The 26,830-nt window shown below is 41.2% G+C and overlaps 2 protein-coding genes across 4 annotated transcripts in view; both read right to left on the reverse strand.

Moving 5' to 3' along the window:
- LOC134648136 (dynein axonemal heavy chain 2) overlaps positions 1 to 26,830 on the reverse strand; it is a 73,490-nt gene that overhangs the window by 20,781 nt on the left and 25,879 nt on the right. For 2 of the 3 annotated variants that reach the window (XM_063502615.1, XM_063502629.1), the window contains exons 28-63: positions 22,461 to 22,604; positions 20,229 to 20,327; positions 19,698 to 19,917; positions 19,331 to 19,493; positions 18,754 to 18,932; positions 18,223 to 18,415; positions 17,815 to 17,956; positions 17,143 to 17,280; positions 16,156 to 16,374; positions 15,603 to 15,728; positions 15,251 to 15,368; positions 14,782 to 14,918; positions 14,412 to 14,567; positions 13,923 to 14,125; positions 12,948 to 13,133; positions 12,314 to 12,478; positions 11,877 to 11,989; positions 11,640 to 11,785; positions 11,160 to 11,343; positions 10,899 to 11,017; positions 10,723 to 10,829; positions 10,116 to 10,277; positions 9,456 to 9,604; positions 8,711 to 8,826; positions 8,341 to 8,493; positions 7,936 to 8,075; positions 7,320 to 7,461; positions 6,715 to 6,896; positions 6,300 to 6,423; positions 5,885 to 6,088; positions 3,901 to 4,005; positions 2,136 to 2,362; positions 1,388 to 1,617; positions 843 to 997; positions 582 to 681; positions 73 to 197 (exon numbers count right to left, since the gene is read on the reverse strand). In XM_063502615.1, the coding sequence (XP_063358685.1) occupies positions 73 to 197; positions 582 to 681; positions 843 to 997; positions 1,388 to 1,617; positions 2,136 to 2,362; positions 3,901 to 4,005; positions 5,885 to 6,088; positions 6,300 to 6,423; positions 6,715 to 6,896; positions 7,320 to 7,461; positions 7,936 to 8,075; positions 8,341 to 8,493; positions 8,711 to 8,826; positions 9,456 to 9,604; positions 10,116 to 10,277; positions 10,723 to 10,829; positions 10,899 to 11,017; positions 11,160 to 11,343; positions 11,640 to 11,785; positions 11,877 to 11,989; positions 12,314 to 12,478; positions 12,948 to 13,133; positions 13,923 to 14,125; positions 14,412 to 14,567; positions 14,782 to 14,918; positions 15,251 to 15,368; positions 15,603 to 15,728; positions 16,156 to 16,374; positions 17,143 to 17,280; positions 17,815 to 17,956; positions 18,223 to 18,415; positions 18,754 to 18,932; positions 19,331 to 19,493; positions 19,698 to 19,917; positions 20,229 to 20,327; positions 22,461 to 22,604 (5,571 nt within the window). Of the gene's footprint in view, positions 1 to 72; positions 198 to 581; positions 682 to 842; positions 998 to 1,387; positions 1,618 to 2,135; positions 2,363 to 3,900; positions 4,006 to 5,884; positions 6,089 to 6,299; positions 6,424 to 6,714; positions 6,897 to 7,319; positions 7,462 to 7,935; positions 8,076 to 8,340; positions 8,494 to 8,710; positions 8,827 to 9,455; positions 9,605 to 10,115; positions 10,278 to 10,722; positions 10,830 to 10,898; positions 11,018 to 11,159; positions 11,344 to 11,639; positions 11,786 to 11,876; positions 11,990 to 12,313; positions 12,479 to 12,947; positions 13,134 to 13,922; positions 14,126 to 14,411; positions 14,568 to 14,781; positions 14,919 to 15,250; positions 15,369 to 15,602; positions 15,729 to 16,155; positions 16,375 to 16,711; positions 16,850 to 17,142; positions 17,281 to 17,814; positions 17,957 to 18,222; positions 18,416 to 18,753; positions 18,933 to 19,330; positions 19,494 to 19,697; positions 19,918 to 20,228; positions 20,328 to 22,460; positions 22,605 to 26,830 lie in introns of all 3 variants that reach the window. The other variant, XM_063502623.1, reaches the window with a different exon arrangement.
- Positions 23,383 to 24,931, reverse strand: LOC134648609 (uncharacterized). The gene is made up of 3 exons (XM_063503095.1): positions 24,780 to 24,931; positions 23,959 to 24,240; positions 23,383 to 23,654 (listed from the first exon to the last, which is right to left on the reverse strand). Exons 1-3 carry the CDS (start codon positions 24,828 to 24,830, stop codon positions 23,439 to 23,441), a joined length of 549 nt encoding a protein of 182 aa, XP_063359165.1. The 5' UTR covers positions 24,831 to 24,931; the 3' UTR covers positions 23,383 to 23,438.

Raw genomic sequence — 26,830 nt, forward strand, 5'->3', positions numbered from 1 at the left:
TTATACTAACAAATACATATTTTCAATTCAATTCAATTAAATAATCTTCAAACATGTAATGTCTAAGATTACCTGTATATCATTTTTTTCTTCAAGCCTGGAGATCCATATGAGTGCTTGCCCCTGTGGGTCGACTGCCAGTGGCCATCTTGTGGCACGCACTACTATGATACCGTTTTCTGCACTGAAGTTGTCCTCTGTTCAACAAAATAAAAAGTAGGTAGTCACATAAGTATATTACTATAAAATCCATACTAATATTAGTAATATTATAAATGCGAAACTGTGTCTGTCTGTCTGTTACCTCTTCACGCTTAAACCGCTGAACCGATTTAGTTGAAATTTGGTATAGGCATAGTTTGTGTCCCGGGGAAGGACATAGGGTAGTTTTTTAAGTTTTTTTTATCCCAGAAGTCATCCTTTAAGGGGGTGAAAAGGGGGATGGAAATTTGTACGGGAATCGATAAAAATCAATTTGGATCAAAAATAAGCTACCCAAATTACTAACTCCACGCGGGCAAAGCAAAAGCTAGTACTTAATTCATAAATGTATTACAAATAAAATGCAAACGATCACGTACCCGGCAGTCCCATGCTATTCCATTCCCTTAGTGTGGCATCGTCCAACAAGAAGTATTTCATTGTCATATCCATTGTCACCGGTAACTGTTCGTTGTACACCTACAAAAATGTTGTGTATATGTAAATATACCGCAACAACAAAAACCATTCAGTTAAGAGTATTTTTCTTGAGACGAGGGAGCTTGAGCATTTTTAACTGAGGAACTACTTCCACAAAACAGCTCTCCATTCACATAAAACATATGTAGAGAGGAATATACCTCCATGAACCAGTCGCTCATAAGAGCCTCGCGGTATTCGGACACGAAGGGTCCCAGGTAAGCCACGAAGCCTGTAGCTATGAGACAGTCTCCGGGCAAATTATCAAACTCCTTGTCCAAACGTTCTACTGTTAGCTCCCAGCGCTCTCTCTCACCTGTATCGAAAAGATAACACTATAACAACCTGTTCTGTCTTTAAATCATTGTAAATATCTGGGAGACCGAGCTAAGCTCGGAAAACATATAAAAACTCGAAAATGCGCGTTTTCCTAGAGATAAGACCAAGCTAGATCGATTTTTCGCCCCCGAAAACCCCCATATAGCAAATTTCATCGAAATCGTTAGAGCCGTTTCCGAGATCCTGAAATATATATAGGTAGGTACATATAAATAAATATACAAGAATTGCTCGTTTAAAGGTATAAGATAAGATAAAGAACGTTCTCGTCAAACTGGTACAGAAAAAACATTTGCTCTCATAAGTATAGGTACAGGCAATTATATCTAGGCTAAGAAGAGAAGACTGACTTCACTTCTACACTAACCCGACAAGCCAGTAATGAGTGCCTCGGCCCTCTCCAGCTTGAGGAGCAGCTGCCTCGACTTCTCCTCAAGTTCTTCTTTCTGCTTCAACTTCTCGTCGTACTCGGCCTGGAGTCGCGCCAGCATCTCGCTCAGTTCCCGCAGCTTGGCGCGCGCCTCGGCGAGAATCTGCTGTTTCATGCGCAACGACTCCAGAGCCTCCTCTAGACGTTCCTTCTTTGGTTTTACAATTCTGTTAACAATAGAAGAATTAGAAAGGATTTGTAAAATCAAGCCACCGCTCAGCAGTAGCAGTAGGCAGTAGCCGTACTTTGTAAAGCAGCACGACTTCGTCAAAAGTAGTAAAAAAACCGGCCAAGTGCGAGTCGGACTCGCGCACGGAGGGTTCCGCACCATCAACAAAAAATAGAGCAAAACAAGCAAAAAAACGGTCACCCATCCAAGTACTGACCCCGCCCGACGTTGCTTAACTTCGGTCAAAAATCACATTTGTTGTATGGGAGCCCCACTTAAATCTTTATTTTATTCTGTTTTTAGTATTTGTTGTTATAGCGGCAACAGCAATACATCATCTGTGAAAATATCAACTGTCTAGCTATCACGGTTCGTGAGATACAGCCTGGTGACAGACGGACGGACGGACGGACGGACAGCGGAGTCTTAGTAATAGGGTCCCGTTTTTACCCTTTGGGTACGGAACCCTAAAAAGGCGTTGTTTGGATGTATTTGAAAAATATGAACAACACTCACTTGTATACTTTTCCATACTTTTCAATCGCCCTCACCCACAAACAAAGCGACTTGGCAGCAGCTGACACCGTGCCTACGATCTCTGGATCGAAGTCGGGCTTGATTGTGTAAGTGCCTATCTTCTTTAGGGTCTTATCTGAGATGTTGTCTTTGTCGAAATCTCGGAGACGGTCCAGGAAATATTGGTCACCCAGTTGCCGCTTTGCTTCGGCCCAGGTAGGCTCTTTCTAAGTACAATACAATACAATACTCTTTATTGCACACCTCACATACACGTAAGTATTGAATATTTTCGTTATAAAGGTTAATCTACTTATTCGAACGAGCGAGCGAAGCGAAGCGAAGTTCTTACATTCGACTTTGAACACACGGCTGGCTAGGGGCACGTCCCGGCATTTCAATGTTTTTAAGCTGAACTTTCAGAGGATAGTTTGATACTCAATAACTTAAGTAAATTTATTCTAATTTAAATGAAATTGGGTGCACGTATAGTCGAGGGCATTATATTTTAGTCATTAAATTTTGAGCTGGCTTGAACAAGAGGTTATTGAGCTAGAAGAGCTTAAAATGCTAAAAAGCCATTTGTGAGGGGTCTTGCTATTCTGGTCATGTTAATTGCAAGAAAGTATGGTCGAGTTTGGTATCAAATGAAAGTGCTCGGTTTACACATTTATAATATTGTTTTTTTAAAGATCATTTTTTTTAATTATGACAATTTTGGAATCCAAGATGGCGGCCATGCACTGTCATTAAATCGTAATGGATATCATTTTATAGGTTTTAGGGGGCGCAGATTTCGAAAATGATGATCATTTTGGATTCCAAAATGGCGGCCATGCACTCCATGCAGTATGTCATAAAAGTCGTCATGGATATCGTTTTATAGGTTTTAGGAGGCGCAGATTTCGAAAATGATGACCATTTTGGATTCCAAGATGGCGGCCATCCAGTATGTCATAAAAGTCGTCATGGATGTCGTTTTATAGGTATTAGGGGGCGCAGATTCCGAAAATGATGACCATTTTGGATTCCAAAATGATGACTATTTTGGAATCCAAGATGGCGGCCATGCACTATGTCATAAAAGTCGTGATGGATGTCGTTTTATAGGTTTTAGGGGGCGCAGTTTTCGAAAATGATGACTATTTTGGAATCCAAGATGGCGGCCATGCACTATGTCATAAAAGTCGTCATGGATGTCGTTTTATAGGTTTAGGCCCGGCGCAAATTTCGAAAATGATGACTATTTTGGAATCCAAGATGGCGGCCATGCACTATGTCATAAAAGTCGTCATGGATGTCGTTTTATAGGTCATGGTCATCATATTCGAAATCTGCGCACCTGTTTCAAATAAGATATAGATGCATCCTAGTAAGTGAACTATCGAAATGTACTTTTGATAGTAGTAGTACGAAATGTAATCTGAAAGGAATCAAGTAATGCATTCCTGTAATGAGGAATCGACATTGATTCCAATTACTAGTAATTGTAATATTCGAGAAATGGATTCCTGATTCCTCAAATGGAATTGTACTTAGTAATTCGGTATTGTTACATTACAAAGTACCTAATCTGGGAATCGGTAATCAGATTAAAAAGTAATTTCAAGTAATCGTGGAATCAGGATTCAATTACGAAATGCCCATCTTGGACTAAGTAGCACTGCTTTCAATTGATCTTTTTGACGAACCGCGAGTTCTCAGTTCGGGGCGAACTACTAGTGTTAGTAAAAAAATGTTACGTGAATATGTCTCCAATGATTACCTGCAGCAGTATGAGCACAGCCTCCAATACCATTTCGACTTTCTGTGGCGGTTTTGCGTAAGACTTTACTTCTGTAATGTCTTTCTTATTTAGAGCATCCAAGGCCTACAAAAAATAATGCAAATGAAATGCGTAAAAAGCGGAATACATCTATATCCCGTGGAGCGCCCTAACAAGACACGTGTGCTAGTAACTAGTATAGGAGTTCCATACTACGGTAATTCTGGGGCGCTCCAGGGGATATAAGTATATGTGATTCGAAAATAAAAACGAAGACATTTTTAACATCATATTGAAGAAATGTTTTGAAATGAAAGTCTCCATCTTTAATAATCATGATCATGACCTCGCGTTTATGGCACTCGTCATCATCATCATTCTACCACTTCGTCTGCCGAAAACCTAAAATTCGTCTATAAGAGCGCCTTAATAATACTATAAGTTCAGCCCGCGGCCCCACATTGCGTATTAGTTATCTCTATTCTAAAGTACGATTCCCACCGACCGGCTGGAGTCGGGCCGCGCCGTAGCGGCATTTCACAATGTCTATAGACGCGACGGAGTCCGTCCGGACTGTCCGCGTCTTCGAGGAGCCGACCGGCTTGCGGCCATACAAATGTGAAATGCGCTCCGACGCCGCTCTGTCGATGGTGTATGCACATTAAAAAAATATAATAAATTTTACACAGTAACTAAAAATATGACAAATAGATATAAAAATGAGCTATACAGGGTGGATTTTCTTTTTGGGTCAGTGAGGGCAGCTACGAGATCCCGTGCTGCTACGAGAAAAAGGTCTAAGAAGACCTTCCCTCGATTTCAAATTAATGAAGATTGGCTTTTACAGATTTTGGAAAAAACATACAGGGTGCGAGAAAAAGGTCATTTATGACAAACTTTTTTTTTGATGCCAATCGATCCCATTCCTATTAAGGATCAAAAGCTTGTATGTAACCAAAAAAAAATTTCCGGCTAGAAAAGCCACAAATCGAGGAAAACTTTTCCCATACAATTTGTATGAAAATGAAAACTTTTGTTTTTCACATGCTGTTTTTGTATGCCAAATGGATTCCATTCCTATCCAGTATCAATAGTTTCCTAGGGGTCAACTTACGGTAATGTACTAAAAAGCCACAAATTAATAAAAACTTTTTGCATACATTTACTATGGGGAAAATGTGAAATGTTATTCTCAATTTTCTATCTCGCCCATCAGTCCTACAGCAATGTCTTCATACAGTATTATGGTCCTTATTTAAGGACCACACATTACATTTACACATTACATTACATACATTACACACACATTACATTACATTTGTAACAGGACTGATTGGCCAGATAGAAAAATGTGAATTAAATTTCACGTTTTCTCCATAGTAAATGTATGGAAAAAGTTTTCTTTAACTTGTGGCTTTTTAGTACATTACCGTAAGTTGATCCCAAAGAAACTATTGATACTGGATAGGAATGGAATCGATTGGCATACAAAAATAGCATGTGAAAAATAAAAGTTTTCATTTTCATACAAATTGTATGGGAAAAGTTTTCCTCGATTTGTGGCTTTTCTAGCCGGAAATTTTTTTTTGGGTCCATACAAGCTTTTGATCCTTAATAGGAATGGGATCGAATGGCATAAAAAAAAAAGTTTGTCAAAAATGACCTTTTTCTCGCACCCTGTATGTTTTTTCCAAAATCTGTAAAAGCCAATCTTCATTAATTTGAAATCGAGGGAAGGTCTTCTTAGACCGTTTTCTCGTAGCAGCACGGGATCTGGTAGCTGCCCTCACTGACCCAAAAAGAAAATCCACCCTGTATTATGCTTGAAGGAACTCCGCGATTACCTTTTTTATTACACAAAAAAAAACAAATTCAAAAACATGATATCCGCGGTCCTAAAGTCCCGAACGCACACTCGTTCACGCTTACGCTCAGTGAGAGAAAAACACAAACCTACTGGGCCTTAAGAATAGGAGAAAATTACCTTGACGGCTTCCTCTAGAGCGGGCATAGCGCTCGCCAGATCTCTCATGGCCGCCTCGGCGAGCTTCTTACATTGGACCTCCTCTTCTTGCGTTTTCTTGCTGCGAGCAGCTACGCTACGCTGTTGCTCGTCCGCGTTGCGTTGCTGAACGTTGATCACCCCCATGTATTCTATACATTGCTCTGTATATTCCGCGACTTGCACCTTTATAGAGAAACAGAAAGCGACTCGATCATTTCACAGTATCTCTTGACAGATTTACAGTAGGTAACTGATCGTCAACATTCTAGATTAGAAGTAGTCTAATAGTTTACATTACATTACAAAGAGCATGTAGCTCTTCGCTCTGTTTTTTTTTTAATTATTGTCTTACGTAGGTATGTTGAATGAACCACTACATTGTAAATCAACAAACCTTAGCCACAGCAAGCTCTTCTGACATCAGTCCAACAAGTTTCGTGGTTTCTTCGACTTTTCCTAAGCCGTTTCTTAGCTTGTTCGCTTGTAAGGCAATCTCATGGCGTTTCATCTTCAGCATTCTGTCAATAAATTATGTATAACATAATACACATACCTATATTACTAACTACTCAAATTGAACCACATGAATCACATGAAGATCTTTGATAATTAAGAAATTGCTGTCCAAATGTCAATCGTATCTTAAATCCATAAAACACACTGGTATGCCTCATCTTGTTGTTCTTCATTACCGAGCCCACGGAAAAGTGAACTAACAACATAGTGGACTCTTTTGTAAACTACTCTCACAACTCCGAAACTGAAACAAGCATGAATGCAAAGCAATTCGTAAATACTCCCTAACTCACTCCTTGTATCCCGCCACGAGCTCCAAATAATTAGTTGGAGTCACGTAGTTGGTGCGCCGTGTCTCATTGTACATCTTGACCGAGTAGCGGCCCACGGAGGAGTGGATCAGGGACATGATGGACGCTACACTAGCTCGGAGGCCATCCTCGCGGCTTTCCACTAGCGATTCCTTCCGGCGGATCTGTATATCAAATGACGGAAACAGTCTTAACTCCATTTACGACATATTGCAAACAGCCTGCAATACAAATGCATTGATACTTAGGGCTGATTTAGACGGCGCGCGAACTCGTATGCGATTTTAGTTACATTGCGGACTGTTGGTTACGTCCAATTCAACCGACCGATCAAAAACCGCAATGTAATGAAACTCGCATGCGAGTTCTCGTATCGTCTAAATGAGCCCTTAGCCAACTCTTCTCAGCTCTCTTGCTAGCTTGAGCTTAGTTAAAGCATAGCTATAAATACAGTAACATCAACCAATGTAGCAACTTAAAAGGAATTCTGCTATTCGGCGAAACGATTTTGGGGTTATATTACCTATCTATAGGGAATATAATATATTGTTGGAATACAATGATGTTATAAGAAAAAAACTGCTAACCCTGGGTCCAGTGATGGAAGCGAGCAACTCCACTCCTTCCAGAAACTTGTATGCGACCTCGAGAAGTGCTTCGCGGGGCCACTCCAGGAACCAGTTGGTCGTGGTAGCATTAATCAGCGCCGGATACTGGCGGATGCGATTTCTGCAAAGTAAGCCCAAAACTGCAGTACTATTCGTGTAACCCGGGCAGGGGGCATATATTTACCACCATAATTTGAACTTTAATTAAAAATGGTGGAGTTCAATTTTGATTAATTTCTGACATTCTTCTGCCTTATTAAGGGGTAATATGGCACTTTTAACACATTCGCTGCCAGCGCCAGCTACGCGCTACAAGCATAGATAGCCGTTATCACAATCTTTAATTCCCGTTTGTAGCGAAAACCGCCTACGAACAGAGAAACAGCCTAGCGGGTAGGTATCTGGCATATCATGGACGCTGGGATCAGAAAGACAAGAGACATTCGGGAATATTCAAGGACAGGTGTTCGCCAAGCTCAAAGGTGCGAACAAGTTACAATAATATTTAGCTTTAGCACCTACCATTATGTATTGTTCATCATAAACTTCCATTTCCTGACGATATATATTGAATATCGAATATAAACAAGTATACCTGAATTCTTCTCCTATGGGACTGAAGCACAGAACGATTCGCAGGTTGGCGCGCACTCGCTCCACCAGGAACAGATAGACTGCCTCATTCGTCTGCATTATATTTGCGTTCTTCATTGGCTTCTCTAATGCTTGTTTTATCTACATTGACAATTTAAAAATGATAATTTAGTAAAATATCGGAGGCCTACTACTAGAGACAGAGAGAGAGATTCAAGAGAGCCTAAAAATATGTAGAAAAAAGAGCAACGAATTTAAGGTCCTTCTTTGGAGATTTACCTATATAGCCCCAACTGTAGGCCTAGCACATAATTGGCGCGACACTATCTCGCGGCGAGATAGACGGGTAGTCTATACGCCGAGATACTGTCGCGCCAATCATGTGCTAGCCCGGCTGTCCACTTACGTCTTCGAACTCATCCTGTTTGAATAAGTTAGTGACTTCCCCGCTGCTGAGCAGGTTGTTAACTATTTCAGTGAAGGTTTCATCTGCAATCTGCGTGTCCGAAAATATGAAGGTGGTCTTCTTAGCCTCCACACCCGTTGCAGTGTAGAGCGTCTAGAACAAAAAATAGATTGTCCGTTTTGATGCCAGAAAACAATACTTATACCAACCACCAAGGAATAAAAAAGCCGTAAAACTTTTTCAATGTACAGTCATCAAAACTATTAGCTTAGCATCACCCCTGCATACAAATATAAATATGTATGCATACAAATATGTATGCAGGGGTACTAAAATAACATTTGTGCTAACTGTAATCTTATTTGAGTACCTTTAGGTCCTCCTTAAAGTCCTTGACACCGTAGGTCTTGGTGACCACCACCTGGAAGGAGTTGCACTCGCAGATGTAAGACGCTACGCGTGTCAAGCTCTGACGCCCCGACCCACCTGAACAACAAATAGTTATTACAGATTAAAATTTATTTTATTACGTTCGACAAACAGGCAGATCCTACGGCACGGCTTATGATGATGGAGCTTTTAAAACTGACCAATCAAAAATCTACTTCACTTCACTACATAGTATAAAACAAAGTCGCTTCCCGCTGTAGGTCTGTCCCTATGTATGCTTAGATCTTTAAAACTACGCAACGGGTTTTGATGCGGTTTTTTTTAATAGATATAGAGTGATTCAAGAGGAAGGTTTATGTATAATTTGTTAAACCGTGCGAAGCCGGGGCGGGTCGCTAGTACCTTATATTTATAATTAACAAATGCCACGATTTGCAACAAAGTTTCAATGTTGATCTACATACGGATGTGCACGTGCACAGTGCTCGTTAATTTAGGCCATATCTTTCTTCCAGCTGGCGTATTATCGATGATTTTATCCACGTGATAAAATAACCGTCATTTTATACACCACGGTATTCAAAGTGACGGACACCGTTTTATCACGCTGTCACGTAGACAAGAACGACCATTACATCCTTATAGATCTCAATATATGTATTATCTTATCAATTATCGATATAGGTACTAGGTAAGGAAAAAGTAAGCAAAACTAATGAACGCACCAATCCCGACACACAACATATTCCCCCTGGGCTGTGAGATGACCCGGACGATCCTCACAATATGCTCTATGGCGTCTTTGAACAGCACCAGATCCATCTTCACCACGCCTGGGCAGCTGTTGTATTCCTCCATCTGGTTTGCTATGTACCTTGGGCGTAACGATATAAACTCAGTAAACTTTCATACACTATGCTAAACTTAATTGAGTTGCTTCTCTTTATTTTAAGGTTCGCTGCTTTTTGGACTAGATCAGGGGTCACCAAATGGCGGACCGCCGACCTATTTTATTTCTTTGCTTACTTATTTAATAAACTCAAGAGGAAACGGACCGCGATGGTCATTTTATTGTAAGAATCGGAGAACCCTGAAGAAACTAATTCGTGACCCCTGGACTAGATAATACGACTAGCCAGGACTATTAAAGTTAGACTCTAGGTACTCACGAAATGTAGTTCAATGGAACCTCGATAGCAAGGATCAAGCACTTATTAATAGTAAGTAGGTATTATAGGTACATATTATCTTAAGCTAATTATCAGATCTCAAGGGGAACGCCTAAAAGTTCGTGTTAACGAGGTTTCGTCTTATACAGGGCTTCGACTTAGGGTTAGGAGGTTTCTTATAGGTTTTTGTTACATAGGTTTCGAGTTACATCTTACTTTCTCAAAGCTTCGGGATCAGCCAGATCGTCGTACACCTCAAATGGGTTGAGGAAGTGGCCGAAGATGGGTGCGGTCTTGGTGGGGCACACGGCGTGGAAGGTCAGCTCGAAGTGTTTGCCCAGCTGGTCACCCATGTGCATCATGAACCAGTCGCGATCCCTACAACCGTACACAACTATTATAACGAGGCTCACGGCTTGAAACGTAGGCAAAAGTCAGTTTCTAACAGGCATTGACATAGATATTAGGGGACTGGCTTTACGGGCAATAATAATGAGACATGACAGGGGCCAGTACAGCGGTGTGAAATCGCTATACTGGTGAGTTCGCATTACGCGCGCGATTGGTTGACGAGTTCGCATTACGCGCGCTATTGGTCGCAACTAGTTGCACGATTGGCTGGAATTCGTGAGTAGCACCACTGAACTTGTACTATTTTTAGTGACCCATTAGCCCGTCCTTAGATATTATACGTCAATGCTAACAGGAGACCAGAAGGACATTTCTATAACTATTTAGTGCCAGGCACTTGGTATATTGTCAAGAAGTACGTAGAAGATATTAATAAAACTTAAAATAATAAGTATAATCTATATCTATACACCTTTCTTCTGTCAGGCGGTCTCCGAAAACTCTAAAGCATTCGCATATCCACAGTCGAAGGAAACTTTTTTTTGTGTTCTGATAATCTTTATTACTTCTCAACAGACCCTGAAAAGACCTTATATCTTAATTATTTGTTAAATTATCGCGTCAGCGGTTCTCATGTTAAGCACTTACCTGAAATATTTTGGAGATGTCTCGCAAATTGAAGAGATAATGCATCTTACTCGGAGTCGGCAGTAACTTCGCCACAACATTGTTAAACACGTCTATTGTCGCAACTAGCACTACTTTACCTAAAATAAAAAGAAAGAAGGAAAAAGTTAAAGAAAAAACATTTATAAAGATCACAAATATCACAATAGCGGCGAGCAAGGTCCGCTCAACAACATATCCCAAATCCCAAGGAATACCAAGATGAGATGAAACTACAATTACCGACAGTTTTCGTCTCCTCGTCAAACTCCTGGAGATGCTGCGACAACATGGTGCCGAATATCTTAATAAGCTGCTGCTGCGTGGGAGCGGTGAGGTAGAACGCGTGGAAGCAGGACAGCAGCCGCGGGGGGAGGGGCGAGCGCGCGCCACCCGGAGGACCCGCAGCGCCACACAGCACCATTCCCTAAGATCATAGGCCACTTACACGAAAGTGATTACTTACATAGACCACACAAGATCCGCGCCGCACACTGCCGCTCTACAAAATAAGGCGTGAACTTACAATACACGCCATTCACAAGCCAATTGCAAAAGAATGGCTAACTGCTCGTGTGCATTTGGTAATACAATATATAGCGCGCGTACAATTGTACGAGTGGTTCGCAAATAGGGTGCTAGCAATACATTCGCCAGACATGAACGCATTCTAGTTCTAAGTTACTTAGTTAACTTTGTAGTTGTCTGTACAAGTTGTCTTACTCTGACATTCTTCCTCCACTGTTTTTCCCGATCGAACCAATAACCATAGTCGTGCCACAGGCGGACCAGCTCGAGCGGCGGCTGCGAGCCGTACGCGTCGCGCACCGGCATGTTGATGTCGTCCATGAATGCGATCATCTTCTTGCCTAAGCAGAATACGCTATAGTTAGTCTTTTCGACTCTTCGTTGTGCAAGCAACTGTAGCTATACTAGCTATACATTTTAAACGTTACCCACCTCCAGCAGGCACATAGTTCCCTTTGGTTCGCTTCTCAAGCCTCGCCTCGATGATGTCCTGCACATTAGCAGCTGTTGTCTGAGCAGACATGTTTATGACTTGCTGGCTGTATCTAAAGGGGAAAGGGGATGTATAATATATACTATATTATAGACGTTATTTTGAACAAGGTGCCCATGAAAGATATAAGCATATCTGATTAATGAAAATTGGTCTTAGGGTAGGTCACACCTTGCAGCGTCAACAAACGAACCAACAAAACTTTCATATAATCTGGTAACAGGCTCTAAGTGTTTCACTATGATATAATACTACTCTTAAGGGGACCACTGATTATCAGTCCGTCGGACGATATCGGCCTGTCAGTTAGAACATAAATTTGACAGCTCCGAACAACGGACTACTAAGAGTAGATTCGATTAATCTAATCACTTACATAGCAGGATCTAAACTGGCCAAGGTCCCCTGGATGAGGAAAGTCTTGCCGGTGCCCGTGGGTCCGCCCACGAGCACCCCGTACCCGGCCTTCAGCATGTCCAGAGCCACCAGCTGCACGCGGATAAACTCCACCGTCGGCACCAGGATATTGTGGAAACCAGCGCTGTTCACAAATATTGACACTTCATTTACTTGAAGGTTAAGATGTGGGGTAAATAAAATAGGTACCTTCAGTACACATGAGTAGGTATAGCTGGTGGTTTTAGACTCGACCATTAAAATATTTTTAAACTAACACCAGATGCTAAACTAATAAACACAGAAGCTTACTCTTTTAAAAAGAAAAAAAAAATTCTAGCACGAATCGTTTTACCTAGTAAAAACTAGGTGTCAATTTAAAGTTTATTAACGAGTATCTTCTGCCCGTGCCCGGGCCATCGTCTGGGTAGAATGATGTAATACCGTGAGAATAATTACCCTATGCCCTACCCTATAATCCTATGTCGAGGCATAAACTATCACCACACACTATTAGTTCTGTATGTCTGTTACTTTCACGTTTATAACAATACAAGGGATTTCGGCAGAACGTTGCGGATAAACTCATACGATACATAATGGAGGCTGTTTACGCAGGGTTATATCTCCAGTTGTCCGGCAGCCGGTCTTCCCACGGCTTGAACTGACGCAATCGCTCGTCCACGTAATAATCGTAGACGGTATCCTTCAGCGGGAACACGCCTTCGTGCTCGCGCACCCAATTGTCCAGCTTGCGGCGAGGCTCGTCTTCTAACGTGGCGCAGATGGACCAGATCATTCTGTCAAATGAGAACAATGAACACAGATGAATGACTTCGGTTCATGTGAAACAGTTTTCGAGAATAAGGCAAGCTTAATAGCCACTACAAACAAGATCCCTCTATACACCCGCGTCAGGATATTAAGGAAATGTTGTCGAAAGATTCTGAACGGACTTACGCAAAAAGGAACCGAATGTTGGAGAAGCCCTCGTCGCCCTGTAGCTGGTCGGGCGGTGGCAGCAGCCCCAGCAGGCGGCACAAGGAGCGTCAGCTACTACCCGCGCACGCTCTGCCCCTCCATCAGGAGCAGCCGCATCAGCTCCAGTATGCCAGCATCACAATATTCAGGAAATTTCACCGGGAGAAGATTCTGGAAGAGTGCTTACGCAAAAAGGAACCGAATCTTGGAGAAGCCCTCGTCGCCCTGTAGCTGGTCGGGCGGTGGCAGCAGCCCCAGCACGCGGCACAAGGAGCGTCAGCTACTACCCGCGCACGCTCTGCCCCTCCATCAGGAGCAGCCGCTTCAGCTCCAGTATGCCAGCATCACAATATTCAGGAAATTTCACCGGGAGAAGATTCTGGAAGAGTGCTTACGCAAAAAGGAACCGAATCTTGGAGAAGCCCTCGTCGCCCTGTAGCTGGTCGGGCGGTGGCAGCAGCCCCAGCAGGCGGCACAAGGAGCGTCAGCTACTACCCGAGCACGCTCTGCCCCTCCATCAAGAGCAGCCGCTTCAGCTCCATTATGTGGCATACTGGATACGATATTCAGGAAATTTCACCGCGAGAAGATTCTGGAAGAGTTCTTACGCAAAAAGGAACCGCATCTTGGAGAAGCCCTCGTTGCCCTCCTCGTCGCCCTGCGGCTGAGCGGGCGGCGGCAGCAGCCCCAGCAGGCGGCACATGGAGCGCACGCCCGTCAGCTCCTGCCCGCGCACGCTCTGCCCCTCCACCAGGTGCACTCGCTTCAGCTCAAGCACCGGCGTCAAGATGTTCAGGAAATGTTGCCGAAGCTAATATAAAAGCAGGCGATTTGACGTCAAATTAGGCATATACAGCAAAAACCCGATCGCGTTGGGCTTCCTACTATAGAATATAGAAACTTAGGAAGTTAGACTTAAGCCATGTGTCATGAGTTTTTTTTATCCCCGAAACTAATAATTTAGCAGAACTGAGGTCAGATAATTCACTGCAGCAGACAACCAGAGACAAGGAGTAAGTGATCTGGAGCATGGATAATATGGACTAGGATGTCCATGCCATGATTTTTAGAATTTTATGAAATCCTTGTTGACTTACAAACTCCTTGTACTCGGGATCGCTGATGGTGTCGAGCCAGGAGTTGACGAAGGGCCACCAGCCCCAATCCTTATAATCATTGTAGACCATTCCGTTGCGCGACACCGTGGCTGGCGACGCCACCGCAAGGTCCAAGGTTTCGATTAAAATGGACACCTGGAACAAACCACAGCTTTGGTATATTTAATCGACATAGGTACAATACGCAGCCGTAAAAGTGCATGGTCACTTTATGAATGAATTCTAAATGACTGCGAGTTCTAAAAGCTTCCTGAACACTCATTCGACTTGTATACCTTGTAGGTACGACAGAGTCGACAATCATTAATTTTATAGAATGACCTGCAGATAACAGTTATATATTTCTTACTTGAGCAGGCATAGAGATTCGTTCGCTGTTAACAAGCGTGAGTAGCTTATTGTCGTCCATCACGGAGTTGAGGTTCTCGATCCAGATGGCATCCACGGGCCCATCGAATATAATCCACTTCAGGTCGGGGGATTCATCTGTTTGTACAAATTTATAACTTTAAATTCCACGGAACAACCGAAAAAATTAAAACATCACTGCGTCTTTTATTCGCAATTCCATGCAAGTTAATAAATGAATTTTATGAGACAGTCGCAATAATTATACCATTACTCTTGCAACCACAATTTTGTGAAGGATGCAGTCGAACATGTGCATTGTGGTAAATTATTTACCTATGCCATATCCCAAACCATGGGATTATATGTAAAATTGGCATTGGAATCTTCTACCTAATCGATGGGCAGAATTATGATGGACAGGCTAAATTAATCATTTGTGTTAGTCCTCGTTATTACTCTGTAGGTACCTTGGCAAACGGTGCGCATAATGCTACTCAGCACGCCGTCCTTCCACTCGCCCGTGGCCAGGTTGTACTCGCCGTACAGCTCGCCGAGCGTCAGAGCCTTTGGGTTCATGGGTTGCACCTACAACAGATCCACAACTCAATACTCCTTCCTTACTTCCGTTGTTTCGGTCCTTCGGATAGAAAACTTGATATCTGTGTTGTCAGAAACCATTTTGTAAAGATCTACCTATTGTCTAATTTATGCTGCATATAATATTTTTTAAACTTTCAGCTTTATCCTCGTACATTGTAACCGCATGAACACTAGATATATTTAATTATATATTCTTGCTAGATTTCATTTAAAGATTACTTGGACATTCTCGAAGCCCGGCACGCGGTCGCGCTTGCACCGCGAGATAGTAGATGCGAGGATCTTCCATGACACTGACTTAGCGGTGTTGGTGTCGCCAAGGAGGATGCTAGAATGTCGGGAATTCTGTAAGAAATCAGTACTGATATTTTTAAATGATCTTAATCGAGAAAACAGCGTCATAGGTAAATACAGTACCAGAATTCGCATACCAATCGTATGTAATACATTCGTTGTACATGTTACGATACAAAGCTCATTCAGGCTGTCTGTCAGTCGCGACGCGTTACCATTTCTAGGTATACCTAGGTACGAGTGTAGGTAAATGATGATGATGATGATCCTTCCGGCCGATTTCGCCATGGCGACCACTATTGACTCCTAGTTTGCTCGGCGCTCGTGCGCCCGAAGATGGCTGACGTAGCCGATCTTCGTGGTGAACCCCCGCGCACATTGAGAGTACGTGAGGACACCAGCCACGTAGTGGTAGTGAATGGGAGCAGGCTGGCGCGTTTTCAGCTTTCAGTAGGTAAATACATTATCTGTGTCTCACCTTAGTTTCGAACGTCTGTATGACCTTATGTAAGGCAGCCTTAGTTGGCTGGAGATTCACAAGCCGCATCTCCGCGGAGATGGCCGCCTCCAGCATCTCGTAGTCCAGCGTGGGCACCACCACGTCCGGGAAGATGTCCTGCATGATGCCGTCGAAGAGAGGGACATCCTTGGCCGTCAGCCGGGCCACGTTCATGTCGCGCATCGCCAGGATTACCATCTGTACGAGAACCATCAATCATATATATGATTATACTAAATGCCGACTGCGTTACTTACCTGTTTAGGGAGTAGAGTGGTAAAGCAAGTAAAGCAACCTGCTTTTGAAACTTGTACCTATGACACTTTATACCAATTGAACGGGGTGTTACATGAGTTTGCAGGCGGACTGCCTGTTTCTGCCTCAAGGTGAGGTCTTTATAATTTATATGCAGCGGTAAATTATCTAGGTAATATAAGAAAGTGTTTACCATGCGCAAAACTCATTTCAATGGATATCAATGGGTTGTAAAAGTGAACTAGGTTCTAAAATAATGAAAAATTTGAGCGCCACATACCTCTGCCTCTGGCAAATTCGGATGAGCGCGTCTAACTTCCCCGGCGTACCGCAGCATCGCGATCATGGACCGCAGTCCAAAGTCGTAGTGGTTCTGCTTCGAGAGCTGCAGCATGCACATCTGGTACAGCGTGAATACCTGACGGGTAACAACCACAACGCTCCTGAAACATGTTCATCTCACGAACCCTGCGCAAGTGCAAATTAGTCTCTCCTTCTTCCTCGCGTTATCCCGGCATTTTGCCACGGCTCATGGGAGCCTGGGCAAGTGCAAATTAGTGCCCCTTAAAAACAAAAAAAAATACCTGGTAAATCCTTTACGGGTATCTGACACAGCAACGTGAACATCAGGTACAATCAGAATCTACTGCAACGAGAGACAAAATAAAATAAAAAACATACCTATAGAGCGTTAAAAAAAAAAGTAAAAACCTCCTGTTCCGGTAGATTCGGGTAAGCGCGTCTTTTTACTCCAGCATACCGAAGCAAAGCTACCATAGATCGCAGGCCAAAGTCATAGTGGTCTTGTTTAGATAGCTGTTGCATGGCGAGCTGGTATAGCGTAAACACCTTAGGCATAGAAAGGAAAAGAATACAAATAAAATTAAAAAATAGCTTAAAATATAGTTAATATAATGATTGGCGATAAGTAGCCCATCAGACATTAAGACAATTAGAGCTAGCCCAAATAATGCTATGGTACAGCGTTTCATGACCGTTGTCCTGCAGCGTCATATATGTCGTTCGAGAGTTCCGTTGTACCTACTCTTCATCGAATTAAGGTATTATACCTACAAATTGAAATACCCAACTGACTATTTATAAGTAAGTGTGTCTCAAATAATTATTCATCTTTTGATCACAATCTGATGTCGCATCTAGCTGGAGTTTCAAACGAAATAAGGTTTTCCTAACTAGTAATACTCGTAGCTATTTTAGAGAGAGAAAAAAAAGTGATAATCTCCTCTGTATTTTTGAAGTCAAATAAAAATCATAAGGTACCTAGTATTTAGGTATGCATAGTTAGTAGCATTTACCATTGCGCATTGTATATGTAGATAGCATTAGCTATCGCGTTTCGTCTAAGAAAATGTTCTAACTCACTTTTTTAGCATTTACTTTGTACGCGGTGAAGCCATCTGAGAATAGTGTGATCTCCGCTATGATGAGGCAGTCGGGCACACACATGGCGATGGGGCGGAACATGGACTTCAGGTTGTCGGGAAGCTCTGTTCGGCCGGCATAACTACAAGTATACATATATTAGGTATTGGTAATGTCTTAAATTCAGAAAAACACCCTCTTATAAAAGTTCTACGCAAATATAGCAAGCTGATCTGGTAGGGCTAAGATGGCCGGCTCTTTATCATTTGCCACCATGGCTTTCACGTTCTAACAAATATGTAAGTGTGAAAGTGACGCATGGCATGACAGGTGATAAAAATGCGACCATGATAGCTGGTCTGAAGATAACAATCTGGAGTCATCCTCATCATAATATTTTGAACAAACCCAGGGTTCATAGTTATAAAGATCCCACAGTTGGGATCCAGCTTGATGTCGGCGCCCTCGAAGAAGAACCGCCGCTGCAGCAGCGACAGCGCCAGCAACACCGCCAGGATCTGCTGCGCCACCACAGACAGCACCTCGATGTTGATGCGGTTGAACTCGTCGAAGCAACCCCAGCAGCCGCTTTGGGCTATGCCTAAGATTTAATAATTTTGGTAAAGAGAGGAAAGTCTAAAAACTAGCACCGGAAGGTCCTCTTGCCAGGATCTCTAGACACGTAATTATAGATTATAATATTATTAACATAAACCCGAACGTTGTCAACTAAGTATTTTTTCCACCGAAAGCCTTGCCTTTCGACGTGGAAAATTTTTGAACCCCGTAAGTAAGCATTCAGGCGGCCTAGCCAAGGTGACGATCGCTTGCGCTTCGCCATCAAATCGCTTTGTGCGTTTCGACCGCTACGTAACGTTAGCGATTGGCATGTTGTCTACAGGGCCAGGTTGTGTTACAACATACATTAAAATGTTATACCTGAAAAGCACTTGGCCATAGATTTGTAGTCCAGCCCATCAGAACAATTGGTGACAACGACCCATCGCGCCAAAGCACGTCCTAAATCTTTAGTGGTCTCCGTCTTGCCCGTCCCGGCAGGGCCCTGAGGGCTGCCGCCTCGGAAAAGGTTTAGTGCTGTAGTGAGGGTTATGTAGCATCTGTGGAGCATTCAAGTAAATCCTCTTTTAAATAGGATAGAAAATAATACCACCAAGGCACCATTTTGCACTAAATATGATTTCTTCTAAAAATACGAGTATTGAATTACTGGGTCACGGTTGTGACGATTCTAAATTTAAATCCTAGAATTACGTATCTAATTGATGCGATAAATCTACTTACCATATGCTTAGAGCAGTGGAGCGCTGTGACAGTATATCGCGCGCGATAGATAGACTACCCGTCCTTCTCTAATTAATACGGTTAGAAAAAGGCGGGTAGTCAGATGATGTATACACACTCGTCTCGATTTTGTGGATAGGTACAGCAGACGCGAGCTGCTTGAGCTGTACTGTGTGGCTTAACCTTAAATTAAACAATCGTTTTACGGGGTCACCTGTCAGTTAATGGCGTAATCACAAGCCGTCCAGAGTTACCAATGTACTCATAGGTGTATATGGAACAGGTGTTCGTCTGGCGGATATAGCAGTCTTCGCGCTCGCGGTCCCAATAGAACTTCAGCTGGGAGAACCATTCAAACGCTGATACCGTCATGCATCCTAAAATGATTAAGAGTGAAGATCTAGTTTGCTTTCGTAAATCGTAAGCAAATAATAATATGGGGTACAACTTCTCTCTGCATCAATCGGTGGCGCATGATCTAGTTGACCCGTTTGTATTAGGTATCTATGTACCGTGTAAGTAATAAATAAAGTTCCTTCGCAGATCATCGATGATCGATGGAAGAGTAGCATGTGACCTACCCGTCTTATACATCTTGTCAACCATATCCCTGGAGTGTATCTCAATAACACACAGCGCATTGACTTTGGCTCTCAATATTTTCGGAATCTCTTTTCGGGACATGCCCTGGAGTGTGGCTAGTATAACATTTTGTTTTTTACGTAGTTTCTTCATGGGTTTTTTCTCCTTCATGAGTTCGCATCGCGCGAGGGTGCGTGTGCAGTCGGAGGTCCACATAATCTGACGAAATATTGCTAAATTAACAAATCGTTATGAACACCATTACTTACTTACCTACTTTTACTGAATAAATCAACGGTCGGTCTCGCAGGAATAGCATATAATCTATGTCCAATTGCCGAATCTGACGACAAGCGTATCGGCACCGCGTACGTTTGCGATTCCCGCAGGCGAGGTGAGGCCCCATATCCATGGGCCCCATATCCATCCGGATACGATTACAGGCTGAGTAAATCAATGCTTAAGTATACGACTGTTTCGCTAGTTGGGACGATAGTAGGTACCTAGCCAGCTAAGTAAAAGCCTGTTACCTTACTGCAAGTGATCCCGAGTTGCCCAGGAAAATCATTGATCCACTGTTCTCGCTGGTATTTACATTTACGTAGCGCCAGGCGGGTTAAAATTAAATTCTATAAAACAACAAATAGGTATTTAAGTTTAAGAGTCCGCAGCAAGCTCGGCCGATTTTCACCTTCAAATACAAACGGAGTTTCATTCTCCTTTTTAAACTACGTGTTGGATTGTAATAAAACTTTGCACATAGGTACAATGTCATGACTCATGAGGTATATCGATGCCTTAGTTTATAAATATAGCAACAAGTTTTGTATGAAAAATTTAAATGAGATGTATTTTTTTTAACCACAGTATCTAAACTGAGAAGTTGCCGACATGGGTAAAAACCGGCCAAGTGCGAGTCGGACTCGCGCACGGAGGGTTCCGCACCATCAACAAAAAATAGAGCAAAACAAGCAAAAAAACGGTCACCCATCCAAGTACTGACCCCGCCCGACGTTGCTTAACTTCGATCAAAAATCACATTTGTTGTATAGGAGCCCCACTTAAATCTTTATTTTATTCTCTTTTTAGTATTTGTTGTTATAGCGGCAACAGAAATACTTCATCTGTGAAGATTTCAACTGTCTAGCTATCACGGTTCGTGAGATACAGCCTGGTGACAGACGGACGGACGGACGGACGGACGGACAGCGGAGTCTTAGTAATAGGGTCCCGTTTTTACCCTTTGGGTACGGAACCCTAAAAACTACAAAAAGTATTTTTTGGCCGAATAGTCCGAATACGCACAGTAGTGACCTATAGTGACCCCCTGGTGGCCATGGGTGACGACAATAGTTATATGATGAAAAATAAATGGAATCCATGGAAGTCTACATTTTTGCCACGTCGAGAACGATCATCGCTTTTAAGTCTCCCGCCACGCACTTCACACATGCCTAGCCAACACGTAGGTACTTAACACAACGCTTCGTTGGCATCCAACGAGTTCGTACTTCTATAAAAGCCATAATAATTCCAATGTCGACTTATATGAAGTGAGCCCGCCGCTAATCTACGTACTTATAGCGCCATTATCACACTGGCACCACAACCGGACGAGGTGCAGAAGACGGTATGCAAGCGAGAAAGCATTTATACAGGGTGGATTTTCTTTTTGGGTCAGTGAGGGCAGCTACCAGATCCCGTGCTGCTACGAGAAAACGGTCTTAGACGACCTTCCCTCGATTTCAAATTAATGAAGATTGGCTTTTACAGATTTTGGAAAAAACATACAGGGTGCGAGAAAAAGGTAATTTTTGACAAACTTTTTTTTTTGATGCCAATCGATCCCATTCCTATTGAGGATCAAAAGCTTGTATGGATCCAAAAAAAAATTTCCGGCTAGAAAAGCCACAAATCGAGGAAAACTTCTCCCATACAATTTGTATGAAAATGTAAACTTTTATTTTTCACATGCTATTTTAGTATGCCAATCGATTCCATTCCTATCCAGTGTCAATAGTTTCCTAGGGGTCTTACGATAATGTACTAAAAAGCCACAAATTAATAAAAACTTTTTTCATACATTTACTATGGAGAAAATGTGAAATTTTATTCACAATTTTCTATCTCGCCCATCAATCCTACAGCAATGTCTTCATACAGTATTATGGTCCTTAAATGTAACAGGACTGATTGGCCAGATAGAAAAATGCGAATTAAATTTCACGTTTTCTCCATAGTAAATGTATGAAAAAAGTTTTTATTAATTTGTGGCTTTTTAGTACATTATAGTAAGTTGACCCCTAGGAATTGATACTGGATAGGAATGGAATCGATTGGCATACTAAAATAGCATGTGAAAAATAAAAGTTTAAATTTTCATACAAATTGTATGGGAGAAGTTTTCCTCGATTTGTGGCTTTTCTAGTCGGAAAATTTTTTTTGGTTCCATACAAGCTTTTGATCCTCAATAGGAATGGGATCGATTGGCATCAAAAAAAAAGTTTGTCAAAAATGACCTATTTCTCGCACCCTGTATGTTTTTTCCAAAATCTGTAAAAGCCAATCTTCATTAATTTGAAATCGAGGGAAGGTCTTCTAAGACCGTTTTCTCGTAGCAGCACGGGATCTGGTAGCTGCCCTCACTGACCCAAAAAGAAAATCCATCCTGTATATCTTTGTCTAGCTTAAACGCCTTCGTCGCATCCAGATAGTTCGGATGCGGCGCCTGTGGGAAGACCGCCTTCTGGCCAGCAGCTCACGTCTCTCAGCACGGTCCTCATAGTAGTCTCGAGCCCCAACAGCCACATCTCCGCAGGCCCGTCCAACACCAGGTTATACTTCCACTCAATGCATTCTCCGTCCTCCGACATCATGGCTTTCGCCACAGGCAGCCCTAGGGCATTCTGGAAACGATTAACGTTTGAACTGATGTTCAAAGTGACTTTGAATTTTTTTCACTAACATTTCCACTGCCACTAGATGGGTTCTCTGTTCACACGTGCACAGTACAAAGCGGAAAAAACACGTTATCAACTACAAGCGTAGTTCGTAACTCACGCTGGCAGTACTTATTTAGTTTTTATGTACGCATGCCTTGTTTGTCAACTGTGGATAAGGTAAGAAAGCTTTAGGTACTGGTACTTATGATTGAAAATTTCCTCGTAATTCATTACTCACAAGACCAGAGCACACTTTAGTCTATGTTGTTTGTTTTGGACGCCAATGACCGATATATCCGCACCGTAGGTTCAACACCAAAGACAGATTAATCGGTCACATACCACAGAGCAACATAGACCTACGTGCATAATGCATATGCATAAAGTTCAATTTCAGTTTTGACACTTCGGTCACGTGGCGTCAGTGTGACAGCTTTTGTGTTTGACACGGCGTCGAAAAGGTTAATCCCTTCTGAAGACACCACTGTAAGTTAAGTTGGTGATTTATAATATACGAAATAATAACACGTTAAAAAATGTTATCCCACTTTATTGTTTTATAACATTGACAATATCACAATTGACAATAAATCTATCGATATTCTGTCTTGTTGTTTATGTCTGCTGTATACTTTGGACCTAACGACCTTCCGCTGCCTCCAGTTGAACACTTAATTGCATTAATTAACATCATAATTGACAATGCCCATCATTCCAAATTTCAATTGGCTAATCCTATTGTCAAAGTTAAATGATACCCTTTGCTGAAAAATATCACAAACAACGGTGGTAATATTTTTAAATAAGTTCAACCAGTCCATCCAAATCTCTCTCCAATCTATTTTTCCTATTTGCCAACACTTTAGAATAGAGAGTGTCCGTCAATGTGACAAGCACCTTCATGATGGCCTGCCTACTCTCCTGTGTGCGGCACGACAGCACCATGTGCATGTAATCATCCAGCAGACCGTGGGCTCTGGCATACGGGTGGTTCATCAACAATATTGTGAAGGCCTGGAAAATATATTGACGATTATGTTTGAGAATTTATTCCATTATTTTACACATACTAAACATTGATAACCATTTTAAAAATAAGAAACAATCAACATACTATAAGACAGTAGAGAGCTAAATTGACATTGACAATAAAATTGATCCAAATGTTTTAACCATGACTCACTACAATAATTCCCTCTAACCCCAATATTGGGCATGCACATTACCAGTAAATTAAATTACTAAGCTGATGGTATATATATGAGTTTCAAGCCCTATATTGATTGATTGCAATTTAATGGCTGAAAATTTGCCTTACCTTCAAATAGAATTTTAGCCTTTCAGAATTCGTTTCATCACTATACATACGTCTTCTATTATCCATAATGGTACTCTTTGTAAGGATATATAAGAGCTTATCCCAATTATGAGAATAAATGGCAGACCTCACACATTTGAATAATACATTTTTCATAAACAGTGTAGACCCTGGCTCGGGTTTGTGAAAATGATTGTGCGCATCCTGGAGATTCAGAAGGCTGCGGTGACATGCTTCCTTTTCCCATTTAGTTGAGTTTCTAATGAATTTTGTCACTTTTTGCTGGAAATTAAAATTGGAATGATAAAAAAGTACTACATATTAAAATAAAGCAGACCAAGTCAAATGGGTTATTAAAATCCACGCTTACCTGCTTAAAAATTACTGTTTAAATACTGGTAGGTATTGAAATTAGTTTTAAGGTAGTGCTAAAAAAACTTAGTCCAGATCTGATGAGTTGATGACAAAAGATCCATGACCAATCAAAGGAACATCTCAAATTTTATAAACGCAATGTATGGTGATTAGGTAAGACGTGAGTGTGACACTAAACGAGGTAGGCTAGTTATTTATTCAGGAACATAGTTTCGAGGCAAATATAGTTTCGAGGTAGAGATAATGCCGTTGAACTTGTAAAGATATGTAACAAAAATATATAATAGTTATATTTTATTCAGGAATGGCCGTCACAAAGTCAAAACCAAAAAGTTTTTTTAAATTTTAAATGCTTGAACAAATAAACGTTAAAATCTATCCAGCTAAAACATTTACTTTGCCGTGATAAATAAAAATAATTTTAAGTAAAAGATGAATGTACTTACCACAGCTTTGAAAGGTACAAAGTACAACTTTTCAATATCTTGTTGTTGCATTTTATGGTTCAGTGTCGTTATTATTACAGTAAGCACACTCAAATTAAAAGACGAAGATTATTTCGAGCGCGGTAAACGCCAAAACAAGTAAGCAACGCAACAACGCAACACGGCACAGGCACACAGCACAGCACAGCGTGCATCTGACAGTGACACATGTCACACATGACAGATAACAAATGACTTGACATTTTCAGTGTTGCACTAAACATGATCTAAAATCTACCAAAAGTTCAGTTTCACACATGAAGTTAATTTTTTTAAACTGGAGCGAGTTGTCACTTTTTTTGCCATACTAATTTGAACTTTATCACCGAGACAGAAAGTTGTTCGTACCAGACTAGAGAAAACGGTCCACTTGAGATAGAAAAACCCGAGCCCTGTGTCTCACTCGCACATGTTGCCAATGTTAAAAAGATACCATTGTGGTAGAAATTATATCATTAAACTACTGAATTTAATTACCTTCTTATACAATTTTAGTGCTATATTCAGATTACAGTTCTGATATATTTTAAGTAATTTGTAAATAATTATGATGCCAATATTATTAACTGATTAAACCAAGCGCATACACAGCAAAAAAAACCTAAATTTTAGTATGGTAGGATTTGTAGTAACTTTAAATATTAATTGGTATCCCCAACTTGATGACATTTCTTCAAAACACGTGAATGCGAAATTTCTTAAAAATTGTGAAGAAATGTTATGTTAAAGGTTGTTGGAGTGAAATAATTGCTAATTGTGGAATATTGTTTCACAAGAAAGCCACAATTATTACATTTTACTATAAAAATACAAGACAACATTGTCAAACTCATTAGGGTGACTATGATGTCGGCACGTTGTGAATCGGTCTCACAGAATTCTTATAATTAACGTAGGTAATGTAAAAGTAAGTTTAACTTAATAGGTATGTCTTTATTTCGGCATGTTTAATTTAAGATTTGTTATAGAATACCTAATTGAAGGGATGTTTACAAAAACAACATAACTGATTAGAGCGGTTGTCATTTTTTTTAAGAACATGTTAATCGTTTCAGGTGTCAACCAGTGTAGTCAGTTATGTTGTTTTTGTAAACATCCCTTCAATTGCCAAAATTAAAAACCAAAGTGCTTAACTCCTTAAACATTACAGACTCTCATTTATACATAATATTTTGTTACGGAAAAGGTGTGTCAAACTGTTTATATATATGCAATCGATTCTTTATAGGTAGGACACATTTCCGTCAATAGAAAAAAGGCACCAACTTTAAAAAAAACGTCATATTTGCTAAACAGATCTTCAATGACGCTTACACTTAAAAAAAGCTGAAGTGGACAAAAGGGAAGCCTACCTTTATGAACATACCATGAGTGAGTGCTAAAGAGGCCGACTACAAATGAAAGAAAAAACCCGACTACTTAAAATTTCACTTTATTTAGAAAATGTCACACCCTACTGATATATTTCATGTTATCCTAATATCCCACATACAGATGTCTTATGGTCACCCTAATTAGAACGAGATGCAGGGCTCTAGTTTGACTTCTCATGTGGACACACTTTTTGGTCAATGTACTCGATCCAGTTTATTAACTCTAAATCCGTGGTTTCACACCAATGAGAGCTAACGTAATTTCACGCACCAGATAGCGCCACTCATGTATGACGTCACGTCAAGTTTAAAATGGAGTCTGTTTGGAAAGAGAAAAGTCGTGGAATGTATTGGGCCCCATGCATTCCACGACTCTCATGGGCGCCGGCAGCGGTGGCAGGAAAGAAAACGCGTAGGAAAAAATACAAAATACTTATATATTTTTTTTCTACTCCAGCACTTAAATGTGTCAATTAAATGACTGACAGTGATATCTAAAGCAATGTCATTTGAATGATTTGTCTATAGGCTCATAAGATGACTGCTAGCAGTCATCTTATGAGTATAATACAACTGCTTTATTTTTTTTAAAGATACAAGTTCCCATCATCTTGATTGAAAGAGGTATGTTTTCATTTA

This window comes from Cydia amplana, chromosome 1 (assembly GCF_948474715.1).
Source record: "Cydia amplana chromosome 1, ilCydAmpl1.1, whole genome shotgun sequence".
Lineage (NCBI taxonomy): Eukaryota > Metazoa > Arthropoda > Insecta > Lepidoptera > Tortricidae > Cydia > Cydia amplana.